This window comes from Carettochelys insculpta, chromosome 31, assembly GCF_033958435.1.
Source record: "Carettochelys insculpta isolate YL-2023 chromosome 31, ASM3395843v1, whole genome shotgun sequence".
In the NCBI taxonomy this organism is placed as follows: domain Eukaryota; kingdom Metazoa; phylum Chordata; order Testudines; family Carettochelyidae; genus Carettochelys; species Carettochelys insculpta.
This window is the reverse complement of record NC_134167.1, coordinates 12075767-12089023: the sequence shown is the minus strand read 5'-3', so window position 1 is coordinate 12089023 and position 13257 is coordinate 12075767. Positions and strand designations below refer to the sequence as shown.

Here is a 13257-nt window from a genome sequence, read left to right as displayed (position 1 = left end):
TGCTCCCTGCATGGAGGAAGGAGATAAAGGCTACTCACCTTTGCCACATCCTTCTTGATCTCTCCCTCGAGCATGGCTTGGCTCAAGCTAGGCAGCCTGAGCAGGGCGCTTGGAGGAGGGAAAGCACGGCCATCTGCTAACATACACTATTTGTAATCCGCCCCCCACTTTTTTTTTCAGAGAGCCTGATTTCAACAGCGGCGCCTTTGAGTTTTGATTTAATTAGAAATTCCCATTCTGGGGAAGGAATTATTTGTGCCTATCAAGGGTTCTGTGATCCACAGCTGAAAGATCTGAGAGGCTACATGCTTAATTATGACACCCCCGCTCCCCCCCATACCCACACTAAGTACAGTACCCAGTTATTACAAGCCAAAATATCAGCTTTCCCTCGCATCGATCTCTGTAATTGCCTGAGAAAGCAGAAGGGACATCAAAGCCTTCCATTTAATGAGCTAATCCCTCCACAGTGCTTTGAAAATGTCAGGGCTAGATAAAGGACAAGTGCTAATTACTGTTATTAATTTTCCGTCATCACCAGCAGCAGCACCAAAATATGTGGGATATTCCAGAGCTCACGCCTGACAGATCCAGCAGAGTTTTTCCTCTAAGACAGCAATGCACAGTGGTTGGAGTGAGGTTTCTGGGAAACCTCATTCCTGGGTCCTTATGGTCATCCCCACACATTTCAGCAAGGGCTTTGAGTTGACTCTGCACAAGGATTGTTTTCGTTGTGCACGAGTTCAGGAAGTCATTGCGCTACTGTTTCCCTGGGGGCCATAAGCATTCCCCTACCAGTTCCCAAGGTATGGGAAATATGAGGCTAATTTCAGTGATGTGTTGAAAGCCCCCTGCAGAGAAGAGGGTGTCTAGGAGTGGGAGGCGCATTTTTTTCAGGATAAAAAGGCCTTTGGTGGGGAAAACTGTGGATAGATTTTCCCTGGACAGGATTAAATTGTCACTGAGGCTATATTAAAGCTAGGAAGGGTACCAGATTAGCCACTTTATCCATGTAAACCCTTGTGCCGTTTCAGTAGTGTTGTTCCCTTTGTGCTGTTAAACAGCAGCCTTGCGTCATCCCAGAGGTGGGGGGCAGCACAATTCTGCTTTACGTAGCAGTTGTCAAGTATCTTCCACGCTCTGGGAGGAAAGATGTCATTTATCAGACGTGTGAGACGCCACCACAGCAGCCTGAATTCAGGAAAGCATTTAAGCACGTGCTTCATTTTAACCAGAGGTGGGAAAAGTACCCAAAACGTTACTTGAGTAAAAGTGCAGCTGCTTTCACCTCTGGATACTAGAGCACAATAAAGATGTGACTTGTGTGTGCATGCATGTATACTTTTATGCAAGTAGTTTTTCATAGGGACACTGACGCCTTGTACTTAAGTACACTGTCCCACCCCAGTGGCTGCACTTTCACTCAAGTAACTTTTTGTGTACTTCATACAACTCTGATTTTAAAACCTGTACGTCTGCCACAGAGTCTTCAGCTTGCTCATGTGCTTTAGTGCCCTTCCAGAATAGAGATGCTTTCAGGTTGTATGTTGTCAACTCTTGGAAGGGGACTTTCACCTTCCTGGCTAATGGCGACTCTTCCCTGCTCACCCCAGGTGTGTACCTTAACAAAGGAGGACAATCGAAGCATTGGGAAGATTCCTGAGGACGAGCAGCTGCATGTCCTCCCGCTGTATAAGATGTCCACCACAGATGAGTTTGGCAGTGAGGAGAATCAAGCCGCGAAGATGGGCAGTGGAGCCATTCAGGTGCTCACCTCCTTCCCCAGGGAGGTCCGGAAGCTGCCTGAGCCTGCCAAGTCCTGCAGGCAAAGACAGCTGGAAGCCAAAAAGGCAGCCGCTGAGAAGAAGAAAATGCAGAAGGAGAAGCTAATCACGCCTGAGAAAATAAAACAGGAAGCACTAGAACTCCCAACACTCCAGCAGAATACAGGTAACGGCGGCAGGGTTCTGGCTTTGTTGAGTCCCTGTATCTCAGATGTCTTGCGCAGTTTTGCAGCCCTGGGGTATTCATTCATCAGTGTGCTTTCTAGCATGCGTTCTCAAGCTTCTTCTGAGGCCCCCTCAGTGCCCTATAAAAGCTCTCCAGCCCATCAGTGCCATGGTACCTGGTTTTTAACATAGAAAAGCCAAGATCTGTGTTAGGTGGGAACAAGCAGGGCACTTGTCTGGGGCTTCATGATGTGGGGTTCCCATGAAACAATGTGGCTCGAGTTTCAGCTTCAGACCTGGGTGGTGGGGCTCATGGCCTCGGCCTCAACCCCTTGGGGTGGGGCTTCAACTTTCTCCCTGGGCCCCAGCAAGTCTAATACTGGTTCTGCTTAGCAGCTCCCCTGAAAAGTGCTTGTGGACCCCTCGGGGGTCACAAGCCCCTGGCTGAGAACCACAGCTTTAAAGCCAGGAGCCTTTGTGGAGCCCTGTTTTATTAGTTCCCCAATCCACTCGATAGCACAGCTCCTTTGTGGAGCCTGTGCACCAAAGCAGTGCTTCACCAGAATGCTTTATGGCTCACTGTCCTTGTAGTACACCATTGCATTACCTCATTGGGATGCTTTATAGCATAGATCCTTGTGTGGAATCTCGCTGGTGCACTAGTAAATTGTCTCACACTATGCTTCAGATCATAAACCCTGCCTGTAGCTGACTTTTTTAAATGCTGTACTGGAGGGGACTGGGTGGTGGGAGTTAATTTGGATCTTCAGTTTACCAGGACAAGTGGGCTTTGCTGGAAGGCATATAGCTTACAGAATATTACAGTCCCATGGCCAACAATCAGACATGGCCAAACCTGCTCTGTAGCCAGCATTTGAGTGGCATACACTTCTAGGAAGCTCTTGTACATACCACTGATTTAGAGCCAGCATGCTCCTGAAATCTCCAATCATGTAATGAGCAGTGTGTGATGAAGCTGTGGCAGTGGTTGGCTCTGGGAAGAAGATCCTCAGCTGGTGTAGATCAGCGTAGTTCCATGAACTCCGGTGGGGCTATGCTGGTTCACACCCGCTGAAGCGCTAGCCCTCAACTTAACCTTTGGCTTACTCAGGAGGCTTCCCTAGACTGTATGGCAAGTCACCATGGCACTTTGTGTTTTGCCCGCAGGGATGGCGTTGAAAAATGGACTCCCCCAGCACTCAGTCAAACCTTCCATCAAAGTTGAACCTCAGAACCATTTCAACACTTTCAAATACAATGGCAATGCAGTGGTAGAAAGCTACTCTGTGCTGGGGAGCTGCCGCCCCTCAGACCCGTACAGCATGAACAGCGTTTACTCTTACCATTCCTACTATGCACAGCCTAATCTGCCTTCCATGAATGGGTTTCATTCAAAGTTCACTTTCCCCCCTATTGGATATTACGGCTTCTCCAGCAACCGCACGTTCTCACCGTTTCTGAATTACGGTGCCCCTGAGCCGAGGCATGGGGACTGGGTAATTAGCAGCTATGAGAAGAAACCCGACCTCCAAGCATTGCAAGATAACCTTAACCACGCTTGCAGGAATTCGGATTTCTCGGAGCAACTCCCACACACTGTAAGAAGCAAAAACCACCACCAGCGGACCTATGAGCGAGCCAACAGGTATGCCAGCCAGAAGACTATGGCCATGTCCCATAGGACTAACTCGGTCCCAGTGGAAACACCACCATTTGCACAAAACACAAACTGTTTCAACAACCAAGCAATCAAGCAAGAGCCCGTAGACACCTTGTCACACGTTGAGTCCATTCAAAGGGCTGCCATGAATGTACAAAATTCAAGTCTCAACCTGTCTGCTGTGCCGGTGTCCTCTCAGAACGGTGAGCAGGAGCAACAGTGGAGCCCCTACAAAGTCAACAGGAATGTGTCTCCTTCTGACAGGACTAGTAATGCCAAGAGCTCTTGGAATACATTTACGCCCGATGACAGTACCAACGTACCCAACACAAGCATGCAGGATAAATTGAATTCCTCCAACGGACACTCAAATGCTACACGGTTACCACAGTCTCATCTCACGGAGAAACAGTGGAACGTATTCCCAGGAGACGGGCAGGCAGTGCAACATCGTTCTAGCCCTCTGGGGAAATCGTGGAGCCCTTGCAAACTCAATGAAAGCCCTTCAGTCTTGCCTAGTTTGGCAAATTCGAACCTGCAGGAGAAGCCCTGGCACCTCAGCCAGCTGAATTTCAGCTCCACCCTCAAGGGGAACCCTGGGTTTCAAGATGAGCCGTGGAACTCGGTCAAGGTGGATGAGAGAGGCACTCCGACACCTAGCTCGGGGCTGCATGAGAAGCCGTGGGACTCCTTTGGCTCACCGTCTACCATGGGGTCAGGCATGTGTAGCGAGAAGCCATTTGGCATCTTGAAAGCAGATGGTGACACGTTCTTGCCTAGTATCCATCCTCAGGAGAAACCATGGGACCCCTTCAGCTTGGATGACAGCATGGAGGAGCTGCCCAATAAGGCTGTCAAGGAGGAAGAGGAGGAAGAGGAGGAGGAGGAAGAGGAGTGGTCGGACAGCGAACACAACTTTCTGGATGAAAACATAGGTGGGGTGGCGGTGGCCCCAGCCCATGGCTCCATCCTCATTGAATGCGCCAGGCGGGAGCTGCATGCCACTACCCCGCTCAAAAAACCCAACCGGTGCCACCCTACCCGCATCTCTCTGGTGTTTTACCAGCACAAGAACTTGAACCAACCCAATCATGGACTCGCCCTTTGGGAAGCCAAGATGAAGCAGCTGGCGGAGAGGGCAAGAGCGAGGCAGGAAGAAGCAGCCAGGCTCGGGCTCCAGCAGGATACCAAACCATTCAGCAAAAAGCGCAAGTGGGGGGGTGCTGTGGCCCCCGAACCCCAACACAAAGAAAAGAAAGATTCTGTCCCAACACGGCAAGCAGTGGCTATTCCAACAAACTCTGCTATCACTGTGTCCTCATATGCCTATACCAAGGTAACTGGACCATACAGTCGCTGGATATGAGATTAATACAGCTAATATGGCCATCTTACCTCAAAGTCGGCAACACTGGACCACAGTGCTGCTTTGTGGTGCTTTCTGCTAATGTATGTCGGGGAAGAAAAACATCCACTCAAGTGCAAACCTTCTAAAATCTGCACTTTGAGAAGGAGTTAAAAACAAACAAACACTTATTGCTGTTAACGTTTTTCAGTAATCTAATATTTATATCTCCACATTTTTTTAATCTATCCTTGTACATCACAAGAATGGAAAAGAAAAATTTATAGTGTCCTTTCACAAAGGAGAGGTTTTTAATTCCATTTAAAATATGTATTTATTGGATTTTTTATTATTATTACAACAATGAAGCAGATCTTTAAAACAAAACCATCAAACCAGCTTAAAAGAAATCTGTACAGCTCACTCATGTTAATGCTGGTAGGGAATTTCAGCTTGGAGATCATCTAGAAATGTGTGCTTTAAAGTCCGTTGAGAATGGTTTGAACATCCAGGTTTTCAAAATGAACTAAAGTGCATATTTTGCAGCTTGACTGATTTTTTTCTTATAGATACAGTAACCTTCTGGGGCTGGGAGGTATGCAGAGAATTGTGTGGAAACCAGTTGCAGATAGAATAATGGAGTCCCACTCCTAGGTAGATGCCAGGGTTTTGAAGATGGTTTGTGTAATGGAGATGTTTTCTCCTAGCAGTGCCTGTTTATAGGTAAAGGGTCTCATTTGCCTCCTACTTGCCTCAGGAATAAATCTGTTGAAATTGATCAAGTTAAGCTAGTGGAAAACCAGAGCCTATGTAAACAGGCGGAAGTCCCTAAGTCTTACTTTAGTGGTGCTATCCCTGTTCCTGGCCCCCTCTGCAAAGGGGGTACCTTCCCAAGCAGGAGGACAGTCAGATCAGGGCCAATGTGAGTGTGGAATGAGGCTCTGGGTGAGCTAACCCCAGATGCTTTAGATGAGTGTGTTATAAACCAGGTTGAAAGCAAGACCAAATTATCCAGGATGAGGTGTCTTCTTGCTGAATACTTGATCAGCTGTTCTGATAGTCTCACCAAACTCACATTACTATGTACTTAGCTACAAGGTGACTTTAGAGAGGACGGTAGGTTTCTTTTACACAAGACACAAGCCTGGGACTTCTGGACTATTTTCTGTGCTATTTTCGTACTGCTCCTACATACTCTGTCACCTTAGAGCAGTAAAGAGAAAGAGAAAAAAAATCTGAGGGAAGGTGGAATCAAGAGGGGGTTACTGTATCTTCAAGAACCCAACAAAAACTGTGAATAGTTACTGTTGCTCTGTGTATATCACTGTTGCGAAGTCTGGTGCTTTCAGTCTCTAGGGGACGTTCTCTGTTTGGTCAGCTCTGTGAGAAGTGAATAACGAAAATGACTTGCAAGCCGCCTTCTACATTTTCCAATGGTGCATGCTTCTGTACTGTATGAACTCCCCTATGACAAGTCAACATTTTCAAACACACACAGACACAATGAAATTGACGAGCATTTTCTGCAAGCTAATTATTTTCCTGGTGCCATTTTTTTATAATGTTGATGATGATTACAGCAAAACTAAGTGGTGCTTCTCAACAGTCTGAATCATGACTTCTTTCCCCCTCTACAGACAAAACTTTTGGGAACGTTTGATTCAAATAACTTGCCTCAGAGGAGTGACAGGTGGAAAGAAATTCTCTGATGCTACAGAGACATTCTCCGTGAGAGGGCTGGATTTATGTGATTTTAGCAGAAATTATATGGAGTGATTCCTCCCCAAAAATGTAGGGTGAAATTCACCTATGTGCAGAGATCCCGCCCAATTTTTGTGCACAGCTTAAACCCTACCTGAGTGCTCACTGCCTAGGTCTCACCTGGTGTAAAAAGACCTTTGATTTCAGTCGCGTTTCAGTCATTTACCCCAGCTGAGTATCTGACCCTGAGGGCTTTACGATACTTAAGTTGGGCCTTAGAGCATGTTCTCTACAGAGGTGAATTTCTTCCTTTATGGAAACTGAGCCCTGAGCTAAGTGATAAAGAACTCAATCACAGGTGCTATCCTGCTCCCATTGGAATCACTGGTAAAATTCCCATTGACATCCGTGGGAGTCAGATTAAATCCATTGCCTGCTGTTCCTACAGTATGATCTGTGGGAAATTCCAAAAGTAGAAGCCTATTTTTTGGCTGAGTAGTTCCCTTAATGTCACTGGTGGGGAGGGGAGGTTCCCCTGCATAAGCTTCTGAAAGATCAGGCCTGGTAAATATTTAAAACTGGATAACAATACTCAGTCATAATTCTGCACTTTCAGGTGCCTTTTGGAGTGTCAGAGAGAGAGAGCTGAGAACTTAACCGTACATAACGTTTTGTTTACTGTAAACCTTGTTCCTCGTGCACTGGCACAGAAAATAACAGGATCGTTGCAAAACACCCTGAACGTTTATGTGGTCTGATTTTAAACTGTAAATAGGGGAAGATTTTTTTAAAGCACTTTCACCTAAATTCAAAACAAAACAAAACAAAAAAAACCCCACCCCAACAACTTGAAAGCAGTATGTTTTAAGCAGATTATTGTGGGAGAATTGTAAATAGTGGCAAAATATTTAACATGCTTTGTCCGTCCTTCATAATTTTTTTACTGTATTCTGTATAGTTGCATATATTTGACAAGGAAAATCAATGAGCTATTATTGCTTTGTGATAAATACCCAAGACCATATCAAGACTGTAGAATTATTCCAAGTCACATTTATAGGAAACCCTCTGAACTTCAGAATTTAACTAAAGCACTCAAGGGGGTAGATCTTCAGCTGGTGTGGATCGGCCATTGTCTTCAGTGGAACTATGCCAGCTGTGTTTCTGGCCCTCAGTTTTTGTGGCCCTGTCACGCACCATTGAAGGCAATGCGGGGGTTTTGCCATTGACTCCAATGGATGCAGAATCAGGCCCATAGTGAGCATGCTAATTTTCTAGCTTTGAGGAAAAGTTGGACCTGAACTTCTTAAAAACAGCTTATTTTTGTTGTTATTGTTTTTTATTTCTTTTGAACATCCCTACTTTTCATCCAGGTCTCATTCGACTTCCATATTTTAGGTTGTTGCATGGGTGCCTTGAAAACGTCTTTTAGATGACTTCAGAGAGCGAGAAATTGTGATATTGAAGGTGGGGCGGGGGAAAAGGGGAATGCATTTTAAGAAATGTGACAGTCCATCTGACCTGTCAGAGTCACACTTTGTTAGGTTTCTGTTTAGGAATTTTTAGACTGATCTGATTGTGATATATTATTCCATTTGTGAATATACTCATGTTCAATGTATGTCTGGTCATAATCTATTGGCAATAGTGATGATATCAGATGGAGGGGGAGGAAATAACTGAAGGGCCAAACCCTGCTTGCTTCACTCATGCAAATAATCCTGAGGGCCAGATTCTGATCTCAGTTACCCCATTGCAAACACAGAGACACTTCACTACTGGAGTAACTGAGATCAGAGCCTGGCCCTCAGCTTTGGCCCTTAAGCTAAGAGTACGAGCCTAACTCTCCACTTGCTCCATCATGGCACTTTTGCACCTGTATAACCAGCTTAATGAGGTGCAGAGTCAGGGTCGTGGCCTCACGTTCTGGTTTTTATCTGTTGGTGTAAATCAGGAGTGGAATTACACCAGAGTAAATGAGGTCAGAATCTGGCCTGTCATTTTTCCAAACAGCTTTAAAATTTATAGTTTTGGGTAAAAAAAATAAGGCTGTTCCACGTAAAAAGAAACCTCCCAGTTTCAGCCAGCACTGCTAAAGTGGTGTTTTAATTGATAATGAATACTGTTGCAGTCTCATGTTGTTTTACACTACATATATAACCTACCTCAAATCTCAGTCATTAAAAATTAGCATGCTTCAGACGTCTATTAAAAATATAAAACTATGCACAGCTATTAACCCCTTGCTGCTGAAAGTCTGTTTAAAATATTTTTCTTTATTTTCTGTTGGCACTATCATTTGTTTCTCATGTTGTGGCAATCACAGTTGTTTTTAACCAAGAAAAAGCCATTGTGATTCAAAGCATTAAAAGAATCCAATAGCATGACACAGAAATTGACCACATTTACAGCTGTTTTCTTAGGATGGCTGCAAAAGATTAAGTTAGTGGCGCCAGGCCAATATACGCGTGCTGAGGATCTGGCCCTTGGAGTCCATTATCTTTCATAACGGAAGAATTCACTGGATTCTGCTCTTGTTACATCAGAGTAAATTTGAAGCCACTTGAATAAATAAGCTTGATTTTTGCTCTAATTTCTCACCGATCCTCAGCCACCATAAATCAGTGTTGCCTCATTAAGAGCAACAGAGCTGCGCTAATTTATACCAGGCAAGGCTACGTCAGCGGAATTGCATCTGATTTCCCCTGGCGAGGTAGGTGAGGATCCAGGACTGTTGTGGGTGACAGCCAGCAGTGTGCAGAAAGGCAGCTAAAGGCCGATGCACCACTTCAGCTCACGTACGTTTAAGCGGAAGAGGAATGGTGCACTGGCATTCTGCACCAGGGTGAATTTGACCCACGCAGAGCAGAATCCAGCCCAGTGTCCCACCATGCTGTTGTGTCTTCAGTGTCATGCGCAGGTGAAATGACAAACTGAGAATAGTGCAAAGGGATTTTTATTTACTTTTGGTGTAATGATTTGCAGCAGGTATAACCAACCAATGGTGCTAGGACAGAAAAAAAAAAAGTCTATAACCCTGGGAAAATCTTGAGAAAGGGCCCAATCCTACTCCCATGAAAGTCATCGGCAAAGCGTGCATTGACTTCCCTGGGGAGAGGTTTTGAGCCCGAAGAGGTTGTGTTGATGCTTTTCTTTCAGGACATCAGTCTCCTCATCTGTAATACTTTGCCTTGTTACCCAGACACAGTGGTGCGGGCTGATGTCTCTTGCTTGTGGCACTTATTTCTTGCTTCTGATAAAAATCTAGGGCTCGCAGCAAAAAGGAGATGAAAGGAATGTACAGGAACCAAATATTGGCCCCGATCGTGCGTTCCCTCCCTCTCACACCTAGCACTGAATTCAGATTGTGCAAGGAACCCGTGATTGCATTTGACGTACTGCTAAGTATGACTTATGCAAGGCAAAAATTCACCCTGGTATAGAGGATCAGCATGAGTAGACACTGCTCAAACCCCATAGATCTCACATGGCACATAGGCCTTTTGCAGGCCATCTACATGGGGACAGATTTCACTCATAGTGGTTGGCAGACAGGTGGGGGAGGGAAGTGACTTCCTGGTCCCAGTGAGGTCAAAGGCAAATTCCTGTGGGCTTAAAGTCTCATTGGGAAAGCAGTTAGGACCATTCCTCGTGTACCAAACCCACCGCTGTGCCCTGTAATAAGGCATAGTAATGAGAGAGAGAGGGGAAAAAAAAAAAGAATTCCTGAGGTGCCTCGACCTTTTCTTTTAATACTGGAATATGCTTTGTGGGCTATATAAGGCATATTTTTATTAAATGAAATCTTCTAATAAACCGGTGCTATGGTGTTTTAACAAACTGTATCATGTTTTGCATGATTCCATCTTGCTGAGGTGCTACTTATGTATACGTAAAACCAGAGAACCAAGAAAAAAAATTAGCTAAGAATAAATTTTCTTTTTCTTCAGTGATAGCTTTTAGCATCTCTGCTCTGGTTCTAGTTACAAAGCCAGATTCTGATCAAATTTGTGCTGCCATAAATCCAGCATATTGATATTGGGATTACTCTGGATTTAGACAGGTGTGAGAGCTGAATTTTCCTCCTAGGGTCAGATCCTCAGCTAGTGTGAACGAATTTAGCCCCATATGATTTATATGAAGCTGTGATGGCTCGGCTCAGCTGAGAGTCTGGTCCCTGCACCTGTTATTTGTTCAGCTAATTCAGGATTAATTCCTGCCAGTTTCTGGGAAAGTTCTCTAAATTGGAAGGGGTGGCAGCATCAGAAACCAAGCAAATAACTGTAAATCTTATTACAGTAGTAAAAAAACAAAGTGGTTTTCTTCTTTTGCTTTCTTCTTGCAGGAAAAAAATAGTGCGCTTCATGGGCCCACCTGTGCTCTTAGTTACACTCATGCAGTTGTATCAAAGATGCACAATACAAAGGGGGGTAGAACTGGTGCTGTGAATTTATAGTTATTATGCAAAAATAAAATCGGTGCTGAATTGAGGTTTTAGAGTTATCCAAGCACAGGAGGAATTTCCCACCCCGAGAGTGAGTGGTGAATTCTGTCTGTGTGAAAGAAGGAAAAGAAAAGAACCATCTTTCTATGGGCCCAGAGCAGTTATTCTAAAAGTTAATGTGAAATTTTGCTACTTCGACTCACTTTGCTTTAAAGCAAAAGTGAGGGATTAGTGCTGTAGGCCTCCAATTCTGCTCTCCCTACCTTGGAAAATCTCCTACTGGCCCACATGCTATTGGCAGTGATGCTGGTGTAAATCTGAAGAAACTCCATTGAAAACAATGCCGTTGTCCCACCTTTCCACCAGCTGTGACTGAGAGCAAACTCTTCCTTTTGCATTTAGTGGATGCCTGATCCAGAGTCCAGGGAAATCAATGGGAAGCTTTTCATTGACTTCAATGATCTTTGGAAGAGGTGATCACATGACTGATGGTCAGGTGGCCTTGATGCAAATGACAGTTAAATATAGCCCAGTGGGAGTTTTTTTGTATTTTTCAGGATAAACCATATAGCTGCTTCTTTGTGGAATACCCGCTTCTTTCCTACAGCGTAGTCTGACTTTTCTTTGTAGATCACCATCTGTGGCTAGAAACGTACAGATGCCTAAAACATACAGAAACTTTTACAATTCTTTCCCCTGCGCCCTCACGTGCGCTACTCCTTCTTTTCTTTTGGGTTCACGTGATTCGATGTTATAAACTGTACAGATACCTGAGTTTTGTCGTGTAAGCTTGTTGTTGTCATGATACATAAGAAAAATACCTCAAAAAAAAAAAAAAAGAGAAAATGACTGTCATGGCAATTTATGATTCAACTATAGATAATGGAATACAGATAAATAAAAATATTGAAAAAGCTAGGGTATGCATTTGGTTAATTTTACACTGTACTTGACGTTTTAGAACATTTTGGCCTTCTCAGCTCTATTCTTAGGTAACTTCTTGTTCATCTTACTCAGTACCCCTTCATCATTTTGAATAGACCTAACACCAGGTGGAATCTTTTTGACGTCTCAGCTGATGTAAATTGGAGTGGTTGCACTCACTTCAGTGTCACTACATGGATTTACATTAGCTGAAGACCTGGCTCAATGACATTGCTTAGGAAAGAAAGAGCCATCCCCTAATAGAAGTATTCTGCCCTGATTGAAATAAATGGTCTCATTCTGGATTTACACCAGTATAGTTCAGAGCAGCATTTGCCCCATATACCTTACTAATCTTTAAAGCGAAATTACAGCAAACGCCTATATTTCCTTTTTTTTTCCCTACATATTCTGGGGGGAGAAAAATATTCCTCGATGCTTCCAATCCATTTCTCCTGCAAAACTTCCATGAGAGATCTGCTTGAGTAACGATCGAAGGAGCTAGGCCCATTCATTGGTGTACAAGTTTAAGAGTACGGGTATGCGACATAATCTGGTGTGACTGGACAATGATACTCAGGCTACATCTACACTACTGTGGAAGATCAACCTGCTTGGTGTCGATTTTCTGGGGTTTGATTTCATACGTGTGAAATGATGCTCGCGGGGGTCAAAGTCAACCTCTGTGCTCCCCACGAGAGGCGAGGAATAATGAAGGTCAAAGGGAGAAACGCTCCCATTGACCTTCCTCTGTGCAGACAGACACAGAAGTCAGCTGCAGATATGTTAATTTTAGCTAATTGATTGGCGTAACTAAAATTGCATATTTGTGGTTGGCTTCTATGTGTAGTGTAGACATAGCCTCCGTGTCAGATGCTCAGCTGGTGTTAATCAGCATGGCTTATGGTGCTTTCTCCCAAGCAATGCTGAGCCCCCACTTTTAATCAGAAGCTCTGTTCTGATTAGTCCTTTGGAGAACAACAGTCTCATTGGATTATGTCTTGTAACTGTAACTCATCACCTCATCCATGAATTACTTTCCAGGTGCCAATGCTGAATGATATACATGCGGTAGCAATGGGGCCCCATTAGACTCAACAGGACCTAGGGCTGGTTTACATTAAAGTCCCTTCCCTCAACAAAAATGATAAATGGGCCTTAATGTAAATGAGAACCAGGGCCAGTGGAAGCTTTACCTTTATCAGGGACATGCAGGTTCAAGGCCTGGATTTTA

General features: G+C 44.5%; 1 protein-coding gene across 1 annotated transcript in view; it reads left to right on the top strand.

Annotated features, from left to right (window-relative positions):
* Positions 1-11989, top strand: part of TET3 (tet methylcytosine dioxygenase 3) — a 159167-nt gene extending 147178 nt beyond the window's left edge. Inside the window, exons 10-11 of the mRNA XM_074981893.1 lie at positions 1614-1950; positions 3117-11989. Of these exons, the coding sequence (XP_074837994.1) occupies positions 1614-1950; positions 3117-4975 (2196 nt within the window). The 3' untranslated portion in view covers positions 4976-11989. The remainder of the gene's footprint in view (positions 1-1613; positions 1951-3116) is intronic.
* The last annotated feature ends 1268 nt before the right edge of the window (positions 11990-13257 follow it).